The 22066-nt window shown below is 43.7% G+C and overlaps 2 protein-coding genes across 5 annotated transcripts; both read right to left on the bottom strand.

The window, feature by feature from the left end:
- Positions 1-142: 142 nt before the first annotated feature.
- psat1 (phosphoserine aminotransferase 1) lies at positions 143-8268 on the bottom strand. The gene is made up of 9 exons (XM_048988659.1): positions 8114-8268; positions 7580-7640; positions 7432-7501; positions 6863-7068; positions 6214-6380; positions 5632-5801; positions 5107-5235; positions 3054-3191; positions 143-1111 (listed from the first exon to the last, which is right to left on the bottom strand). The coding sequence occupies exons 1-9, from the start codon at positions 8168-8170 to the stop codon at positions 1009-1011; spliced, it is 1101 nt and encodes a 366-aa protein (XP_048844616.1). The 5' UTR covers positions 8171-8268; the 3' UTR covers positions 143-1008.
- Positions 8269-8605: 337 nt separating this feature from the next.
- On the bottom strand, positions 8606-21953 carry cep78 (centrosomal protein 78). 4 transcript variants are annotated; one of them, XM_048988568.1, is made up of 16 exons: positions 21853-21953; positions 20997-21256; positions 20203-20375; positions 18296-18368; positions 18069-18172; positions 17302-17476; positions 16760-16873; positions 15769-15833; positions 15370-15478; positions 14716-14830; positions 14585-14630; positions 14172-14306; positions 13441-13518; positions 12409-12575; positions 10660-10792; positions 8606-9788 (listed from the first exon to the last, which is right to left on the bottom strand). In XM_048988568.1, exons 2-16 carry the CDS (start codon positions 21247-21249, stop codon positions 9372-9374), a joined length of 2157 nt encoding a protein of 718 aa, XP_048844525.1. In that variant the 5' UTR covers positions 21250-21256; positions 21853-21953; the 3' UTR covers positions 8606-9371. The 4 variants fall into 4 exon arrangements, with proteins under 4 accessions (XP_048844525.1, XP_048844515.1, XP_048844543.1 ...); XM_048988558.1 differs by lacking the exon at positions 21853-21953 and adding an exon at positions 21709-21842; XM_048988586.1 differs by lacking the exon at positions 21853-21953 and adding an exon at positions 21709-21842 and having other exon boundaries at positions 20203-20372.
- Between the last annotated feature and the right edge of the window lie 113 nt (positions 21954-22066).

The raw sequence follows: 22066 nt of genomic DNA, 5'->3' as shown, positions 1-22066 counted from the left end.
GTGTAGTACAGTGTGCTTTTCCAAAAGCAGAGTTTGACACCAAGCGCATAAGACGGTTTTAAAATCGGAGCTCTCCTGTCTTGCTCTTCAGTGAGACATGCTGCAAGGCCACAGCATAAAGAGAGAGACCACTACTCCACACTTCCAGAATGCATTTATTAGGGTTAGTGCCACAGGAGATGTTCACAGGGGACAGAAGTACTGAGACCAAGAGCAGTTCAGTTCCGGTACGCAGGCTAACGCGCAGGCTAACGCGCAGGCTAACGCGCAGGCTAACGCGCAGGCTAACGCGCAGGCTAACGCGCAGGCTAACGCGCAGGCTAACGCGCAGGCTAATGGAGGAGGATGTGCCATCTTAACACAACAGCCACTGTTAAAAGCTTATCTGAGGTATACCAAATAAAAGCCGAGTACACAAAGCACAGAACATACAGACTTCCAATGTGGCTTTCACATGGGTACATGGATCTTACATTTTACGCTTAACAAAAAAATAAAATCTTTCAGAAGCCCCTAAGACGCTTCCTAGCCGTGAGGAAAAAAAAAAAAAGAAAAATCAAACCTGGGGTCTAACAGACCCCAATGTGCAAATTATACAGTTTTCTTCAAAATTTTCATCTCACCACTGTGAATGAAGTGAAACATTAATAAAAGGATCACTATCTTAAAGTACAAACACAGCAGATAAGTTTTACATTTTAGAGCCCCGCACAGACTTAAGAACATGGGAATTTAGAATAAGCTTTGTAAATGGCCTTGACAACTGCCAAACAGAATCATTTTTGAAAACACTGATCTATGATTCAGCACCTATCACGTATAAGGAGATCTCAGAGCCAACCCTGAGGAGGTCACACCACAGAGATGTCTGGGATTACATAGCTTGCCAGATTATATAGTGCACCTGACTTTGTGCATGCACTGAGGCCTGATATTAGTAAAAAAAAAAAAACTGAGTAAATCTATCGACATAATGGCCAGGAACCAGTTGGTGATCCATGTCCATTGCTACTGGTGCTCCTTCAGGAACTGCTTCATGTAGGCCGCGAGCGTGGACACATCCTCGAGGGTCACAGCGTTGTACAGTGATGCTCTGATGCCCCCAACGGACCTGCAGATAAAAAGCTGCATGTAAAACCCACAGCGCTTGCTATCCAGGGGGAACAAGCTACTAACTGCCTGTATTATACAACACTGTGCATAATGTTAAGCAGTCAAATAAAAGGCAAAAGGCCATTTATGTGGGAAGTGTGTATTTGCTCAGGAAAAAAAGGAATTTAATACTGGAAATTTAGAATATATGCAAATGAGCAGAACCACGACAAAGAAAAAAACAAGCATGTCTTCTGTTCCCCTAAAAATATATCTTGCTGGACAGCTAGATGAACACCAGTTCTGTCCCCAAACCTCTCCTCAGGGGCACCTCAGCCATTCCATGTATTTGTTAAGATTCACCACCAGCTCAATTAACTAATAAACTGAATTATCAAAATAAGCCAGTGAGGTGCCCATTAGCAAGGTGATGTGGATGGCAAGTCAAAAAATATATAGGTGGCATACTGGGAAGATTTGAGGTGAGGTTTTGAATTGGCTTAAACCGACATACATTTTCAGACATAAAATCATAGTTTTACACCAACATGAAGATCATTTAAACAGAGTTTTCTTTGACTGCCTAAGACTTTTGCACTGTATAAGGTCTCACCAAGTGCTCACCAGCACAAGCAAAATAATTCAATGTAAACCAGCAAATGACATTTAACCTTTTTGCAAGCGGGTCCATCTTAACATCTTCAGTCTGTATCCTTACGTAAGGCTATCTGCTGGTCCCTCTATCTAGCCAGCTTTTGCAATAGCAGTCAATGTCAAATTACCTAGCAACATAATGTCCCACCCTGAAATAAAAATGTCTGGTGCAAGGTCAAAGGTCAGTGCAATAACTGAGATAACAGGCCAAAAAATACACAGCAGGATGGTCCCTCTGTGTGCTCAAAGTAAAAGGGTTAGAAGAAACATACAAATATCCTGAATGTCAGGTAAATTATTAGACAGATGACCTCGGCAGTGTGTTAATCCACCCATCCATCTTTCAGCCACTCATCCTGGTCAGGGTCACCTGGAGTGTATTCCAGGCAAGACAGGGTGCAATCCTGCGTACAGGAAGGCACACACACCACGGGCAACGTATGGGCTCCAGTTAGGCCAACTGCGTGTCTCTGGACTGCAGGCGGTAAGCTGTGTGACCCAGGGAGCGCGGGGGCAGGATTCCAACCCCTAGCCCCGGAGGTGGGAGACACTGCCCACCAAGTCACCATGCAGTGCTTTATGTTAAATATGGGCAGGCTGAAGTAGGCTTGGGTGAAATCTGCTTTCTCATGCAGTCATACCTTCCAGACCTGACACTGTGGTATAAGGGGTGCGGCGGGAAATTCACTCGGACGCTGCGCAGATGCACAAGTATTTGCGGACTACACTTCACAACAGCGGCAATCGGGTATCGGCAGATTTCCTTCAGCATATACGCTTTTCTTCACCAGTTTGCTCACCATTTTAGCCACTTCTTAGTACAGTTCCGCAAAAAATTACTGAGGTATGTATACCGTGTTATACCCTATTACCTTAACACCACCCGAGCCTGCTAAAAGGTTTAAGATTTTAGGAAACAAAACAGCACGTACATGTCTTTCTGCCAGTGCCCCCGGCAAGTGTGATGCCTTGAGTTCAGTGCCCCCCCCCCTCCCCCTGCCAGATGAGATGCCTCACTGCCAGTGCCTCCTCCCCCAGGTATGCTGCCAGTGAGCCCCCCCCCCCCCCCAAATGCGTCGCCTTTCTGTCAATGCCCCTCCTCCCAGGTGTGACGCCTTGCCCTCGGTGCCCCCCTCCCTCAGGTGTGACGCCTTCCTGCCAGTACCCCCTAGTGTGACTTCTTGCAAGTGCCCCCCCACCCGCCACAGGTATGACGCCTTCCTTCCAGTTCCGCGCCCCCAGACATGACACCACCCGCCGCCAGTGCCCTCCACTCTCCAGTGAGGTCAGGTTTGAGCATGCTCCACCTGTGTCCCTTCAGGGAGATCATTCCCAACTTGGAGGCTCCATCCAGGAACTTCTTCTCCAGGGCTTCATCTCCCTCCTTCTTTCCGATACGGAACGGGATGTTCATGCAGCTCCGGCAGCTCTCATCCACCGGACACCTGGGCGAGTACAAGCATGGGGAAAAAAAACACAGACTGCTTTCCTGAACGTAGACAGCAAGGCAGAATATCCACCTTAAGCTGGGGCTGTAAACTGAAACAAATCAAACTGTCACAACACAGAAAAACCTCATGATAGAGCTAAGGACCTGTGCAGGGGATGAACGCAGAGCCTGGCCCACTAATTTAGCCATAGGTACTGGAATCCACCTGACCAAAACTACCTCCAGACCTGCAGCAATGTCAAAGTGACTTGAAATTACACTCTGCTTCACATTTATTAGCGATTCACATCACAATTTAAAGGTAAAAATCAATCCAGCTATCCCAGGAATCACATGGTATAACACAGGAGAACACTCTGAATGGGATGCCAGTCCATCACAGGACATATTTGGGCTAAAAATGTGCAACTAGCAGAATATCCTCTTAATCTGAGTTTACCTTTATACAAGACAATGGACTGCAAGGGGGATCCCATGCAACACATGAGGTTGCAGTCAGAAAAACTTTGAGAACTACAATGCAAGAAACACTATTTGCACACAAAAGCAGCTATCCTGATGATTCATGAACGAATCCTTCTTTTTGAACTGGTTGTTTTCAGTGAATAGGTTGAACTGGTTTTCAAATCTAAAAGAATCAAATTTTTTGTACATCACACTGCACAGGTGAAAGTCTTAGATGCAAAAAAATCTAAAAATATTTGACAAATTATCATATAAAACAAAGCAATGTTTTATTAATTCACATATTTTTTGTAGATTGCCTGTAGCCGTTTTGCCTTCAGTACCCCGCTGCACACTATATTCCGTTGCATTTGTGCTGCGTGCATGCATGCCCAGCCGCATGGTAGCTTTGGCTCACCAGTCCCAACTAGATGGTACTCTCTGATTAAAAAAGGGCTCAAAGCATGCCCCAAAGTAAACCAAGAGCACCACCTACTGGGCTCAGAAAATACAGCAAATGGTTCATAAAGCGCTGTAAATTCATTTTGTTTGGCCTAAATTACTAGGTTAGCCATTGTCAGCCAAAACTTCAACTGTATCAGTATTGAAGATCCAGCACCAGAGCTAAAGACACAATTATGAAAATAATGGCGATGACTGCATTGGATGATCAACAAATTTCTATAGTGGACGATGAGGGACTTTATTAGCTCCCTCACTACCTATAATAGGTCTTGAGTGAGTGAGTCAGTGAGTCAATGAGTCAGTGAGTCAATGAGTCAGTGAGTCAATGAGTCAGTGAGTCAATGAGTCAGTGAGTCAATGAGTCAGTGAGTCAATGAGTCAGTGAGTCTGTCTGTTAGCGGAGTCTTTTCAGGAATCTCAGCCCTGGGCCTCATGTATGGCCAGTATCCTCAGTGCATTCAGTTCACAGTGAATTTATAATTCATTATTAAATCTGGCCCACAAATCAATCTTTCATTTTCCACAGAAGATAAAGTGATGTGACGTCATTCTGCGCTGGCAAGTTCGGCAGGTTTCACCATAGGCAACCCCCCGCCCCCCAAGACCGGTAGTGCTCCCTTTATAAGTATTTTTTTCTTCAGTAGTTTAGTAGTTGACTTTTTGACAATTTACACCAGCTTGTTCTCCCCGTTTAATCATCAGAATAGAAATGAAGATTCTTCTGTCTTTGTATTTCAGATACATACTTAAGTTCCCATGGTAATATTTGAAAAAAATAAATTTTAAAAAATCAGTGTGGCGTTAAGCGATCAGTCAATAATCAAAATTAAATAAAATCACCTTGCGGGCAACAATATACCTTCTAACTAAGATCCATACAGTACAATCGAATACACGTTCATGGTACGGAAGAAGCAGATAAAATGAAATCAGATTAAGAGGATATTCTACTAGTTGCACATTTTTAGCCCAAGATACTAAATCATTCCCCAGAAACTTACGCATAGAATCCATTGGATCCATTAATTATGTCGTAGATCGTGCCTGATTTCTCCTTGTTGAGCCTCTCCATAGCTGCGGTTCCACCATTGTTCTTGATCCACTCCAGAACCAGACCCATGATGTAGATGCTAAATGAATAACAGAGACATCTGTGAGCCCAGGTACGCAGTTCAAATGAACACACACACACACACACACACACACTGTATTTCAGTCAAGGTCCATCTGTTCACTCAACCAACAGTCTGATTTTTGTTGTGTACTTACAAAGCTAGGAAAAAATTAACTGTGGGCTGTCTACACGGAACTCGCAAAGCAAAGCTGAGAAAATTGAAGTTGTTTGCAGATGATGAAGAGTTCTTCATAAGTCACAGACACGGGAACTACTTTCACAGTCTGAATGGGGCACAAAGCTGTAACCCGATTGGGCAGCTAGAACATGTGTATCTCTTGCATGTCTCGACCTGGGATATAAGGGCCCGGGGCTAAACAGGGCACTCCTGAAGCTGGCATCCGAGCCCTACCTGAAACAGGGAGGGGTGTTGTACAGAGATGCATTTGCCGCCTGAACGCCGTAGTCCAAGACGACGGGGCACTCCTTCAGCGCCTTTCCCAGGAGGTCTTCTCTCACGATGGCGACAGTTACGCCAGCACAGCCCACGTTCTTCTGAGCTCCGGCAAAGATCAGGCCAAACTGTAGGCCAGACAATCATGGAGTCCTTAAAGGTCTCCGCTCTGGGGACTCTCCAGCCCCACAGAGACAGCGTTTTCGTAGTTTCAAAACACCGTGAAGTAAAGCACAGCACAGCACAGCAAGTTCTTCAAATGGACAGGCTGACAGTCATCTTTCGATAACTGATTACTTTAGTCACCAGTTCCGGGGTCCCTAAGTGACTGCTGACCAAGGTCTCAAAAGTGTACTACACAAAACAGGTACATACATTTTTTTTTTTTTTTTTAAATCAAAAACTAGTTCTTACATAGATTATCCCCAATTTTACACTGAAGCAAATTAAAAACATGTGTTTGGACAGTGAATATTTTATAATCCCCTAACATTACATTAACGTTGGAGTTCGGTACCCATCTGTTGATTTGACAGGTACCTTTGACACGTCGACAGGTCGGGACAGGAAGTTGGACGACATATCACTGACAAGCACGACCCCTTTAGTGTCAGGGACAAATTTGTACTCCACCCCGTGGACTGTTTCGTTGGAGCAGTAATACACATAAGAGGCCGAGGGATTCAGAGTCCAGCTGCTGGGAACCTCTGGGAAGAAGGTTACGCCATCATGAAACCAGAAACACGCAAAACATCACAGTTACATCATTAATGCAGTGGAGGACTCCTATATGAAGCCAACAATTCAGTATTATGGTTGTAATGTTTATTTTTTTCTGTTAAGAATTATAGTTTCTATTTCAAGAGTATCTAACATCTTTCATAAGAATTTCAAAATAAATTATTCACCTGCACCAGGGGTGTCCAATCTTATCCGCAAATGGCCGGTGTGTATGCGGGTTTTTGGGGTAACCTTTAGGTCAGCTGTTCACACCCAGGTGTGAGGACTCTTCAGCCAATCAGTCCTCTAATTAATAATCTAATTAGGGAGTTGCAGCAAAAATCCACACACACACCGGCACTTAGCAGATAAGATTGGACACCCCTGACAAATACTGTAAAAAGGCTACAGGGTAAGAACTCCCATAATGCACCACACACAAACCAGTGTGAGGACTGGGCATGCTTACTTGTGTAATTCCCCATCTTAGGGTGTACAATGTTAATCCTGCCATACTTCTCCGCCTCCTTCGCTGCCTTGGCCGACCACGTGCCTGTGACAAAATAATCAGCACAGCGATCCTCCTTCAGACCTATCAGGTTGAGGGGCACGGCACTAAACTGGGCAGAGCCCCCACCCTGCAGAAAGATCACCTTGTAGTTCTCCGGAATGTCCCTGCCCAGGAGAAAAGCAACAAAGGGGTCCTTTAAAAGTGTCATGTTGGCGACAAGCAGTAGGCAAACAGACTTGGTACTTGTTGGCTGTGCAGCAACAAAGACAGGATCCTGATCTCTTAATTTTATACAGCCACGCTATTACAACGGACTGAGGAAAAAGGCACCTCATCAGCAGTTGTCTGTTAGCTAACCATTTTGACAGCTCATTAAGCAGTGCAACCCCCTCCCCGCCTCCATTTAGCCAGTGGAAAAACACAGCAGACAGACTGCATGACCACACAAAGACCACAAAGACAACCCTCTGTTTCAAAGGCATGGCAAGGAACACTGCAAAAAGCATATTAGTATACGACGGACTTACATTAGTTCGCGCAAAAGACTTTCCGTGCTGTTAATGATTTTTCCAAAGTCTGAAGACCGGTGACTCATTTCTGAAAACATATACGGATTAATACATGAGTGTTAACTATGGTCTTCGTTTTGATATGCAACAAGTAATTTTAACTCACCCAGAACACTAATGCCGATTCCATTGTAATTCAGAAGCTCCTTCTGTGCCTCCAGAAGTACCTAGTCCATATTTTGGGGGAAGCATTTAATTTGAAACAATTAGTAAGCATGCATTTATATCAAACTTTTAAACAAATATAAGCACGCAAAATAAAAAACAAAAATAAGTATTATCTCGCCCACTGGACTGCGTGCCCGCAACGGGGTCCATTACTGAAGCGTGAAGATCGCAGACTTGTCCTATTCAATGAATGGCTGATGCAACTTCTCTAACTCGAAGAATCGTTAAGTAAAAGGAAGACAAGTGCAGCAAAAAGAAAAAAAATTGCACAGCCTCAGGCTTTCTCCTATAAACTATGCTCTAAATTGACTAACATTTTAAAGAAATCCATAGATTAAAAGAAAATAATTAAACGAGCGTCAGTAACACTGCTCAGAGTTGCAGCAAGCCAAATGCAGTTTACTATAGTTAGGCAAATAACACTGGGATAACTCTAAATGCATGCAACCTTAAACATATAACAAAATCTTACGGATTGTGGAAGTTTTGCAGGTCCCGCGCCAAAATTTATCGCTCGTTTCTTTTCCATCGCCGATTCGTGTTACAGGCTCCAGTATAACGAGCCGTGGATTCACCGATAAAAGTGTCCCAGGTCTCCGCCGTCAGGGTATCTGCGGCTCCGGTCTCAGTCTCCCGAGCTGTCATTGGCTGCTGGCTCCCCCATAGGTGTGATGCCGGGCGAGCCTCCCTGTGATTGGCTGGCGTCTTTCCAGGGTCAAACGTGTCTATGAATTCTGCAATTTACTATCGGAGTTGCGACATTGTAGATGTCGTACATCAATCGGTTCAACCCGCAGACTAAGAATCTCAGGCTAATAATAATGTAGCAATACCTTTTCTCCATGTCAGGTTTATTGTGTTCAATGATTTGGTATGTAATCTTTAGTCAAAATAATATTCACAAACGCTACATAAGTGTTGTGTATATTTGTATCTGAGAACAAATCTGAAATGATAAACTGCATTGCAATTATTTTCATATTTATTGTTCACAAATAAACGCGAAGGAAAAATATTTACATAGCAAACACGGTCACAAAAGAATCATAGATATGGAATCAAAACACCGAATCAATAAGCTGATGTACATAGATCAGTTATTTTCCTTTTAATTTGAGAGCTAGTATATTTATTGAAATATGTAAGGTCAGAGTGAGCATGCAACCCCACTATTAAACTCATTTTCCTGACCTGACTTCAGACTTAGGTTTAATATTTCTTGAAAGACAGGCTCAGAATCTGCCTGTTCCAAGTTTACTTTAGCATAACCAAAACCGGCACCTGGATAACTGGTTTTGACAATGGGTGAACAGGTGGAGATTAACACACATACAGTAACAAAGAGGTATAGCGGAGCTTCTCGAAATGCACAATTTCCTATTGCGTTTCAGTGAGGCCATTCATTCATTATAATGTGCACGTGTGCAGTGTGGCTTGGATAATAATGTAATGGTGAAAAATGTAGACACATTTACTCAGGTAAGACAGCAACACAGCAAACAATGATCAACACTAAACAGTGATGTAAAAATATTTAAAAGCAAGAAGTATAAAAAAATACGGTAAAGGGAACTTTCAAAGCACTGTTATATAAAATTGTAAAGATTTGTATTATACAGTGGGCCCAGTATATAAAATGCATGGTGAAAACATAACAGTGGCACAAAAACGTCACAGACATGTTTTCTTGGCTTTTTGGGAGAATAAAAATTCCCTCCTGTTTTGCCTGCTCACAAGCTTCCGAGAGAGTGGATGTTCTCTAGGAGCTCGGATCCAGTCGCCGGCCTCCCATTGGGGTTAGCCTGATGGGCCACATACGGCTTCCCTCCATAGCTCCTAGAACCCAGAGATTCACTTCTCTTGCCGGAGTTCGACTGGCTGGAGGTTTCCTTATGGGATCTGTTGCCACTGCAGTTGTTACCACAGGAACCGTTACCATATGAGCCGCTGTCATGCAAGTCATGTGACTCCAGCCGGACTATGGGCCAGAGGGGAGATGGAACACTCTGATTCCCTCGCTCCTCCATGATGAAAGTGCGCCAGGTGTTCCTCAGGTCGCTGGATTCCTCAGGGGCTACAGGCTGCAGGAGGTCTCCCACAACAGGGCTTCTGGGCTGGTGTCCTGATGCGGCGGACAGCTCTCCTGTCTAATCATAAAGTTTTAAAGTTACACAGGTTTTTCACAAAGCCTGACTGCTGCTGACACCTGAGTCCATAAGCTACTAATGTACCCAAAAATCTTACTGTCAGACACTTTTATACATGTTACATTAACTTTCTGTTATGCCCCAGACTTGTCAATAATGCCTTTTGCATCAGCACCAATCAAACTGCTCATCTACTGACTATGTGAAGACATCACTTTGGGGCAGAAAGTCACAGATGACTAGAGGATAAGGTAGTGAACTGTTTAGCCCTGGGTCCTGTGTCTGCAAGACCTGACCTCGGGGATGTTCAGAGCACGTGACCGAGAATCGCGTTACCATCTGAAAAGCACTAATCTATCTCCTAAACATAGACAGATTAGATAGATCAGGCACACAGATAGATGGATTAGATGAGGCAGACAGGGCAGATACACAGACAACTTTAATAATCTCCTGAGGGAAATTAAGTTGTCATAGCAGCCAGATACATTTAAATTAAACAATAACAAGACAATATGATAACAGAATAGAATAAAATGAAATAAAGTGAAATAAAAGAAAACACAATAAGATAAAAAAAAATACTAAATAGGACACTGCAATAGACGAGGTGCAAAAGTTATTTAACTGATGATGAACTACTGAATTTATTCCTTCAATGGACATGTTCATGTTACCATTCAACAGGGTTTGAAGTTGTCTAAGTGATTTCTGTAATTTTGTATAACTATAGTGATAAAACCTCAAGAGCTACCTGGTCATTAAAATTACTCCAAATGTCTTTTTTTGCATTAGTATGTGTCATGTACACACACTCTGGATGTTAGGGTTAATTCATTCCCCAATACCCACTGAGAAAACTTGCACTTACTGAGGACACTAAACCGAGGCAGTCTTGTGCCTTTTGTGCACCCGCTGTGCCCACTGTGGAGGTGAGATTGGGTCTGGCCAGTAGCCTAAAATCCGCCTGGTCAATCCCTGCCATGGAGGCCAGCTGCCCAAGCCTGAAAAACATCCAGGAATACGAGCAAAATTTATACACTATACACACTTCATCCGATAACCGTCTGCACAATACCGTACTTTACTCTTAAATTGGGAAGTGCCTTGGAAGAAACATAAGACGCTAAAACAACTATGTTATTTCATTTAATTATGCTGTAAAATACTCCGAAGCGTGAATGATCAGACGTTATGATTGAAAACAAGCCTAATATCCCATGGACATAATACAACAGGAGAAACTGCAGAGTAAACAGGCAGACAAACAGGAAGTCTGTCAAACTCAAAGGTCTTCATATCAGTCCCTCAAGCCAAAAGCATATGAATTCATGGGATATTTTTCACTATTAAGAGGTTGTAAGGTGGCACAGCAGGTCAGTGGATTGGTGTCTTGGCCCGCCTCTGCATGCTCTCCCTGTGTGTGTGCAGGTTTTTCCCAGGTACTCTAGTTTTCCATCCCCACAGTCCACAAACAGGGGAATTGTTGTGTGAATATGTGCCCTGCGACGACCTGGAATCCCACTCATGGATAGGCTACAGGCTACAGGCTAACCGCAACCCTGTACTGGATAAGCGGCTGGGAAAGACATTTCCCCAATTATATAGGCGTATAATTCTTACTGAAACATGGGGTAAGTTGAGTTTGAAATTAAAAACAAATCAGACCAGCTACAGTGGACCCTGACAGCACCCCTGACCTCAGTCCCGTTCACAAGCTCAGTTCTCCATCCTTCTGCCATGCGATGGGGTGGCACTGTTCAGCCACTGCCACAAACTGCCAGCTCAGAAACAAACTACACACTGGTTAGCTACCACCACTCACCCGACAAAGAATAAAAAGGGGGTATGGAGTCAGCTGCTTAGTATGCGACGCCTGCCCTCATTCTGAAGCCCTTGCTTGTTCTTTAGCACGCAGGACACGTACTTGTTTCAGTACATCACTGGAAGTGGGTCAGGGGCAGACAGAGGCCTTTTTCTGTTTGCGTCTGTTTAAAGCGCGCCTTCAGAGTGTCCCCCGCACAGTGGATGGCGGGCAGGACCGTGCGAAAACCATGCAGGTTAGATGATTAAAGGGTATACCAGCAGGACTGGGGGGAGCGGGGAACACCAAGCAGACGGTCTATAAACTGCAAAAACTGGGTCAAAGGCTGTGGTTTTCATAGGCTAAGTGCTATACTGAGTCATAACCTGTCATGGCTGAAATACCGGCAACACGCCCAATAAACCTCTAGGAAGAACACCGCACACCTACCTCAGAGAAGCCCAAATCGTGCATGATGGGCCACTCTGCAGTCTCTGTGGCCCCCTGGACCCAAATCCTGATCATTCATCAATTTGTAAATAGACAACCTTCCCATAACATTATTTGTGAGGGTGATTCACACCAAGCCCGCATCTTGAAGGCCACTGAACTAATTAGAAGGATTGGCCTAATCATGTAAATCATGTAACTGAAATCTTATTTTAAGAGGACATGATAGAGGACACCCTTGTCTAAGTCTATAGAGGACACCCTTGTGAAATCTGTGGCAACCAATACTAATGGCGGACAAAATCTCCCTAAAACTTCTTGCCTTCGAGGCAATTTTGTATGAGTGCTGATGGATGGTCAGCCTACCCAGCATCCTTCAGCAGGTCCAGGAAGGCATGGAACTTCTGGAAGGACGCCTCAATGCCGGCCAGCACGGCTTCGTCGTCCAGGGCGCCGGCCGCCGTGGACTGGGAGTGTATGGCCTCCGACAGGGACAGGTTAATGCTCCTCAGCCGCTTGTTCTCCAGCTCCAGCTGAGACAGAGCAGCAGAATCACAAGGATCTTTATCAGATAAGCAGAACAAGGAAAAAGAACAAAAGTTCAAGCAGATTATTATTATTATTGTCAGCAAAATAATTTACCTTGATGTTTATACAGACTCACACAAACGTTACACTGTAAGTATGTGTGTGTGTGTGTGTGTGTGTGTGTGTGTGTGTGTATGTGTGTATGTGTGTATGTGTGTATGTGTGAGACAGAGAAAATTGATTATGGGAACCACCTGCTCCCCCCCCCCCCCATCTGAAAAATAACCTGTGATTACAAGTTTAAAGCGGACATAGATGTTAGTTATTCAAATGTAGTGGCCTATGTTTCTGGGAGAAAACCTCAACAGCTCGCTGAATGGACAGAGCTGCCAGGAGCTCGGAACCAGCAAGCTTTCAAGAAGGAAGCTGCTGTAGGGGGGGGGAAACACAACCTCAAACTGCCTTCTGGGTACAGAAACACAGATGTGCAGATCTGGCAGGCAAGATAAAAATGATCAAATTATCAAAATATAAAAGAGCAATTAAGCAGCAGTCACATAGAGATGCAACATTGTAGGGGATGTTAACTGAGAAAGAAAGATTTTCAAAGTAAATACACAGACTGGGGAAATGAGTAACAGACAGCTGTGGCTTATCATTCACAGATAGGCAGAGCCTGATTTACTTTCTGTAAAAGTCTGTAAAAGCCAATCTGAATGATGTTAAAGTTAGAAGGCTTTAAAATAGGATTTAATGTAGACTAACAAACGAAATACACCACATTAGGTCACTCGCACAATAGCCAGTTCTGCCGCCCACATCACTCACATCCTCACTAGCCTCCAGCTCACACATTCAGGGTGGGGATACCTCAAAGAGGAGGGCATCCGCTCTGACTCTCGCTTTCCGCTCCTCCGCCAATCGAAGCCGGGACTCCTCCAGCTCCACCTGCCAGCCAAGAAGGGAAACAGCACTCGAGGACCAGGTGGAGGAACACTGCTCTAGACCTCTGATCCACATATCTTAACATATAACACAAAAACAACAAATCTTTTTAATTACAGGCTACAGTCATATCTACTCAAATATTATGAACCATTTACAGATATCAAGCAAACTGATTTTTGTTCCTCTAGTAAAATGTTTATTTTTTTTTTAATGGTCAAATTAAAACCTTAAATTTAAAATTCTCTCTCACAAAACCTGAAAACTGCTATACAGAAGATTAAAAATGCTGCAAAATCTTGTCATTCTAATATTCAGGCTATAAGAAGCAGAGAATGCAAAAGTAGCATATGGTACAATGAACTACAGGAATTTTATCCATGACCAAGGGCTGGAATTTCGTCGTCAATGGGCACATATGTGCAATTCCCAGACATAATTACAGTGGGGATAATATAACCCACAACACAGCTTATGTAAAACCATTCTTCATATTTAAAAAATTAAGATGCATCTTTCAATACAAAAAAAGTTCAGAAAAACTCTTCTAAATAATCCAGCAGTAGTTGGTTCTTCATTTAATCCTTAAGCAATGCATTCCAACTACGCAACATTTCTGGGTAAACTCTTTGCCAATTGCTGCAATCATTATGGACCTGCAGTCGTTTATGGCGGAGCACTGTGATCTTCTGCTGAGGGCCCAAAGCAGGGGCTTCTATCAAACTTTCTGGTTCCTCTGATTCTGCTTCTTCAGATTCTGTTTCCACGGTAACTTTCACAGTGCTGGTATTCTTAAAGAGAGAGAGAAAGAGAGAGAGAGGGAGAGAGAAAGTTCAGCAGGCAAGCAGGATAGGGGTGAAGGCCATGAATGATACCCAATCCATGTCAGAGGTCAGTCACAGAAATGGAAGAATGGGATTGAAAGACAGACACAGAAGGGTGGGAGTGGTTTTGTGGTTAACATGGAGTTATCGTCTTGTCGCAGGCATAATCAATCATCACAGATTGAGCATGTTCGTATTTCATATCATTTTGTGCAACATTTATAGCTAAATTTATAGATTTATACCTGGCAGGAATGATTCCCTGTAGCAGGGAAGTCCTGAGGGTCCCCCCTGCAGAGAGAGAAAGCACACATCACTTCCACCTCATGCTCAACTCCACTGCAGATGCCACACCATACCAGCGACTCGTTCTCACCGCTGTCGATTGGCCCGTGCAGCTGCACGCCAAGGGACATGTTTGCCTGAACCCACATGTGATGACAGGGAGGGACTGGATCTCCTCCCACCGCTCACGGATGTCCTCAGCGAGCCTGGAACAGAGACTCCAGTGAGATGCTGGAACGCTTCCCAGCACCCAGGCTGTGAGATCCGTATTGTGATCCCTTGTAAACAGCAGAGAAGCCCTTCGCCGGTGGAACGCGCTATGAGCACACTGACAGCGGTAAGTGGCAGGTGTTCCAGAGGGGGAGAAGCTCCACAAGCGGCAGGATTAGGCGTGGTCACTAGAGCGGCCAACAAAGCAGCGATGATGAGCACCACCAAGCCATCTTTAATCACCAAGCAAGGCTGAATAACTTCAGGATATTGAGCTTTGAAGATTTACTCATTCACTGAAAAATGCTCATTCAGTACATAAGTAATTTGAAAACCAGTTAAGAGTAACATAAAATTTACATCAGAAGACATGTCATCAAACCCAAATAACTGAGCCAATGACTGCAAAAGCAAACAAACTCCTGAGCTGTCACTGGAGTGCTTACGTACTTCAACAACGATTTTGGGAGCTACGGCATGATAATTTCGGTGTTCAAAGACGACGTCTGTTGTAAAAGTTTTAGCGGCAAATTACCCTTTTTAACATTTGCTCTTCCTCGAACTCCACTTCCTGGCATCCTGATCTGTCTCTGACCTGTGGGATTCTGCGCATCCTTGGAAGACGGAGGCTTGATCCATGAGTACTGGGAAACACAAAGGAGCCAAGGAGGATCTGATATTACGCACACGCTGCAACGCACAGACCCAAGAGCAAGAAGCATGGCCAACAGCCAACAGCTACTGGAATTACCACGTTTGTGATTTACTCCCCAGTATTGGACTTAACAATTTGCCGCTAATAAAAGCACAGACATCGTAGTCTGCTGGTTACAGTACATTCTTGTGTGCAGATGGTGGCCATGTGTGAGTGAGAATGTCTGCGTCTGCAAGATTTATCTCCCAGCAAAGATTTATGTCCTCCTGCTGGACCAACCTGAGACGCAGTTCCCTCGGTGTTCAGGAGAACCTTTTCGATCACTGCCTTAATGAGGCCGTTATCTAATGACGAAGAGAAGAACAAGCCCTCCTCACTGATTATTCCTTTATCCTCACATTAGAAACACTGATCTAACACTTCAACAAAACTGCTTCTGCACAAAGACCCCCCCCCCCCCCCCCCCCCAATGGCTGAGGAATTATGGGAATGCCTGAGAGCCCCCGCTGTGCTTTCATCCTTGCAGATGCCCTCTGCCTCCTTCCCAGAATCTTTTCATCTCTATTAAAAAAGGTTCAAAGACGCATTACTTCATCATTTAAAAATTAAATTACTAACAACAACTCAAAGCGGAAATGGCTGAGATGTTAAAAACTAAGATTAGAATGTTGAATCGTAGATTGTGTAGATTTCCTTTATTGTATCAATGGTGAAAAATGCACTGACAAAAAGGTGGTTTCAGTCTAAAGATTTGAAAAGAACAGGAAAAGGCACAAAACGGGTAATAGGTGAAAATTAAAAGATGCATAGTATTAATAATAGAAATACAGCTTTCTATTCCTCCATCAATTATAAAATAAATACACACTGCAAGAGGGCGTCACAGATATAAAAGGAGTGTATGACAAACACTTGTTCAGACACTGCAATAAATAAAATATCAAGATATTAAAAAATATGAAATTTTTGTTTAAAATTTAAAAAATATTTTTTATCATCCAATGCAAAGAAATCATTATTTTTTTTTTTATAACAAAATAAGAAATAATAAAATTCAATTAGCAATGCGATCACACATCCAGCCTGGCACATGACGAAAAAATATTGAGTATTAATTAAAATAAAAACACTATTCACACCCTGACCAAGTTATCAGTGCCCCCCCCCAATATGTACCACATCAGTCTGGATTTTCATAGAGTTCTCCATTCTCCATCCCAGGAGAGCTATGACACAGCCAGCCACTGGGCAGTGACAATAAGAAGCTCACCCACGAGAGGGTTCCTCCGGATATCTAGAACGGCAAGAGTAGTGTTGGACTTCAGGGCTCCCAATAGGGCCTTGGCACCAACATCAGAAAGACCACATTTCTGAAGGTCCAGAGCTGCGGAGACATGGATAGAACATAACCAGAGCTGCGGAGACATGGATAGAACATAACCAGAGCTGCGGAGACATGGATAGAACATAACCAGAGCTGCGGAGACATGGATAGAACATAACCAGAGCTGCGGAGACATGGATAGAACATAACCAGAGCTGCGGAAGACATGGATAGAACATAACCAGAGCTGCGGAAGACATGGATAGAACATAACCAGAGCTGTGGAGACATGGATAGAACATAACCATGCCAAAGATGTCAGTCTACAAATGTCCATTTGTTAGGATGAAAGAATCCATAGTAAAAGTCTAATAACAGTTCAGGTTACTTTATACAAGAGCAGCATTAAAATGGAAAGACACAAAACGTCTGTGACATGACAGGAGTCACTCCAGCATAAAGGCTTAAACATACGAGTAGAGCCTCACCTTTGACCCAGAAGTCTTCTGCCAGTTCCTGAGCGAGAACAGCAGCTCCTCTATCTCCGATCAAGGTGTTGCAGCTCAGAGTGACCCGGCGGAGCCCACTCATACTGTCCAGCTCCGGCTTCCTATAGCGCAGACTCTCTGCCCAAGCCGCGCTATGTCTCCTCATGGCCTGGTGCTACCGGAAGAGTTTGTCACATGACTTAACTTTGCTATCACGTATATAAACTGATCAGTACAGCTGACATAAGCCGACCTCCAACACTGTGAATGGTATCTAATGGCGGTGTTGGTAGCTGAGTGAAGAGAATTTGATGCCAACGTACCCAATGACATTAGTCTGAACTCTGAAATTTGCTTCAATAATCCAGGCTATACTGTGATGACAATAAACTTCCTATTGAATTCAGAATATCAAACCATTAAGGGGACTAACAGTGTTGAGGAAGTTACTCACAAAAGTTATCCATTACAGACAGCGGTGGAAAGCTCAGGTCCAGAAAGTATAAATGAAGACCAAGGTTTTGACTCCAACCGGTAGAGTCTCTGTGACTGTGACTCTTTATACCCATCTGGTTGGTTGAAACAAAACCTTGGTCTGGATTTATACTTTCTGGACCTGAACTTTCCACCTCTATCTGTAATGGATAACTTTTGTGAGTAACTCCCCAAAACAGCTCACAAAATTCAAAAAGAGGCAGTCTGAAATCAGGAATTCCAAAATAAGGAGAGTATACCAAGTACAGCTGAATATACTGTACTTAGATCACCTTAATGATGGAGGCCATGTGTTCTGCTCCTCGCCAGGTCAGATTGCAGCCTGTGAAATCCACCGTCTTGATTGAGGTGGAATACTTCACACTTTGGCATATCGCTGCACACGTGCAAAACACAGAACCAGGGAATTACTGAAAGAGCCGCTTTTCTGAAAAGCACGAGCATGTCGCGATGAAAATTCACACGACGAGACAGGGAAATATGATAATATCACTCTCACCTTCCAGTCCCTCGTCACCTATGGGGCAGTACGCCAGCGAGAGGTTTTCCAAAGATGCACTTTTTGCTAAACCCTGACAAGAAGAATCAACATGGATAATCAAAGATTGATTGATCTTCACATCAGACAAACTGGTAAAAGCCCCTCTGAAACAATTTTGCCTTCTTAAAACACACAAGCACAGCTAGTAATATTTCAATAGGCTTGTTTTCTAACTGCCTATGAATTTCATTGAATATTTATATCTGCAGAGTGAATAGGTGTAATGTAGAAATAAATTATAAAGCACAAGTTTATGGGAGACCTGGAATGAATTCCAGGAAGCACTGGAAACTAGATAGGGGACGCCGTCCATCACAGGGCACACGATCATAAACACATCCGTGTAGTAAGCGCAATTTGCATGAAATTACATTTATTCACAAATTCGCCCAACATCAGTAGGTAACCCACAAATTCCATCCCGCTTCTGAATGTTCATCCAACATAGGGATGTGGGGGACCACGTGGCAGGGGAACACCCGGGATGGACTGGCAGTCCACACTGTGTGCTAATGCACACACTTTAAGCAATTTAGAAATCCCAATACACTTGATTGCACGTCTTTGGATTGCGCAGGGAAATGCAAGCTCCAGGCACTGAGAGCAGGGTTTGGATTCATGTACCAACCCTGTAGGTATGAGGCAACAGAGCTATCCACTGAGCCACCCAGATAAACATCCATCTATCCATCCCTCCTTTTTCAGACACCGCTTGTCCTATTCAGGGTCATGGGCGGTCTGGAGCCTATCCCAGAGGCTATGGATGCAAGGGAGGGAACCACCCAGGAATGGGCATCCACCCATTGCAGGGGCTCTGATAAACAAGACTTGTGCACTCTGAGGTTCTTATATATTAAAATGGGTATTTTAAACTACATCATTCCCCTACATATGACCTGCGCCAATTAAATCATATTTGGTAAGGACAGGCCAATCCACATTTTTTCAGTTCCAATCCAATTCCAATACACAACTGCCGATACAGATTCTGATACGAGAGCTCTTTTTACTTTAATATTTTAATATATTTTATGCTTTGTTATTAATATTTTTAACTAGTAAATACTAATGAAAAAATTACCAAAAAAAATCATTAAGCTAGTAGAAACATGCATAACGTACTGTTCCCCGGCGTTTACACATCTTGTTTTAAGTGTTTTTGAGGCATTTAAAGTTCAATTTGAATATCTTCCAAAGGAGGATACGCGAGTGGCGATTGCATAAAGTGCCCCACAACCTAACTGAGGTAAGTGTCACTTTGTTAGGGCTGCAGCCCCTCGTGTACCACAAGCTGCAGTTAGTGCGTAAAACAGGCCAAGCTAGCGACTCACAATTGATGATGATGATGATGATTACCTATTATTTCGAACATATACAACAACCAATATATACGCATATGTATATACATGCAGACCTGCCTATATATGTACACACACGTGTGTGTACCGCAGACAAAATAAAATCTTAACATAGAATGAAAAACAAAAGCAATCATTCATTGCTTTTTCCCCATTACTCATGTCTTGCACAACTGCCTGCACTTTTAGTGGGATTTTCCATTAAACGCTATTTATTAAAACTTTATTTTATTTATTTATTTTACAAAGATTGCAAATCGCTGTTGGACTTCATGTTAAAGCCGTAAAATACTGACACATTCAAACAGAAACAGGATCCATCTTTTTACAGACTGCCGAAAACTAAAAAAGTAACTTCAGTAAGTATCGGCCGTGGATCGGTCACATGTGGCCGATATCCGATCCGTCTCATAGGTTAAGGATCAGCACCAATAACGGTCCGAATATTGGATTGGTGCATCTCTAACATTTTTTTGTTGCTAAACGGTTATCACTGCACTAGGGTACCTTTGTGAGCTGGATGAGATCTCGGGGCCTCAGAGGGAGGCCTTGAAGCTGCAGGCTTCGCAGACTCGGCGATGTGGTGAGGCAGTCACGGAGAGCCTTGCACAGTCTAAACGTCATGTCTTTGGAACGAAAGGCCGGGATCCACTTCCTGAAGGATGACCTGTATCTGTCTACTGCAATATAAAGACAGGGACTGACATACCTGAGGTAAGAAACTCACCAGTTAAAGGTTAAAATGCGCAGTTTTCTCTGATGACAGCACAGATGTACATGAAACAATTACGCTTTTGTTCGATTACGACAAGAAATCCCCACGTATATCGATTCATATGATAAATACAAAAATTCTCCTAAAAATCTTAGAAACATTCTCTTCAATTTGTTTCTTTAGCCCAAAATACAGTGACTGCTCAAGGGCAAAAATGTAAGGCAGGGGAACATGGGTGCAGAATCAGACTCGGAAACTGCATAAATGCTGCGTCGTTGCTCGAAAGATGCAGGCACTGCTGTCTGAGTGACCAGGAGTGAGCGTGGGACCAAAAGGCAGGGACTGAAATGCCTCAACTGCGTCAGGGGTCTCCAACTCCAGTCCTAAATACCAGGAACAGGTGTGGCTCACCAGGAACCAGGTAGATTAGAAAACCTCCTGGATAGTAGCAGTCCAGGACCAGATTTGGAGACCCCTGATCTAAGGGTAAAAACATGTACTGTATTTGGTGGTGTGATATACACTATATTACTATCTTTCAGCTACAGTGAACAGGATGTGCAGCTTCTGACTTCCAGACACTCACCAGCGTCCGCAGAAGTGGGCTGATAGCAACTTTTGATGGCCACGTGGTGCAGGTGTTTATTGATGGCCAGTGACTGCAGTATGGGCGGCCAGTCGACCAGCTTTAGGCGATCTCCGCAGAAGTCCAGCACGCCCTGTCCCAGGTTAGCCTTGACAGCTGGAACCGGGACGGTGTCTTGCAAAGCACAGGCGGAGTCATAGCAAGCCTCGAAGTCCAGGACTCCCCTGCGCCGGATCTGTACCGCATCTAACATGGTGGTGCTGGAACAAGATGCAATCAGAATCACTTTACGCCAGTACCGTAACAATAATTCGATATTAGTAGGTAACTCATTTCAAACCAAAACTAATTCAGGTTAAGTGCTACGCCAGTAACAAACTCAGGAAGAAATAAAATCATATAAACACACACACACATAATACTATAGTGTACATGGCAATACAGTTATACAGGATCAGCTCGTGTCTAATTTTGGATAACTATCAATATGAATTTTTATAGTAAAAAAGAACATTAAACCAATTTTCTAGTTCTCAGCGGACTATTCAGATTTAGGAAATGCAACATCAACTTGCTGGTTAACCGGCTGCGTCATTTTCTATAGCTACGAAATTTGCATGAGCGACATATGCAACTGATAACTCAAATGTTGCACCATAATCAGCAATAAAATTAGTTAATAAGCGAGCTAAGCTAACTGATTAGCATCAACCTAACTGAATCCGTATCCGTGGCTAAGAACTTCTCCGGTGAATCATGTGTAATTTCCGCTTCGTCTCCCGTGTTGATTCATTTCTGGCTCACAGTGCCAGTAGCTATCAGTGACCGCCGATACGTTAAATTATGTCTAACTTGCCTGTTGCCGCAGCCTAACTAACGCCGCAGTTTCCTTGGTTTCATGCCGCCGCCGTTTGAAAATGGCACCGGCGAGTCCGCCCTAAATCTCCCATCGGCCCGCGGGGCCACACGCTCCGATCCCAATGCTCTGTTTACGTGCGCGCCCCCCCGCGGCCACACGAGTGCAGCGCAGTGCACTGCTGTCCCGTCTTCTGCCACGTATGACGGGATGT

Source organism: Brienomyrus brachyistius, chromosome 2, assembly GCF_023856365.1.
Source record: "Brienomyrus brachyistius isolate T26 chromosome 2, BBRACH_0.4, whole genome shotgun sequence".
Taxonomy (NCBI): Eukaryota; Metazoa; Chordata; class Actinopteri; order Osteoglossiformes; family Mormyridae; genus Brienomyrus; species Brienomyrus brachyistius.
The sequence above is the reverse complement of the archived record's forward strand: the minus strand, read 5'-3'. Positions and strand labels throughout refer to the sequence as shown.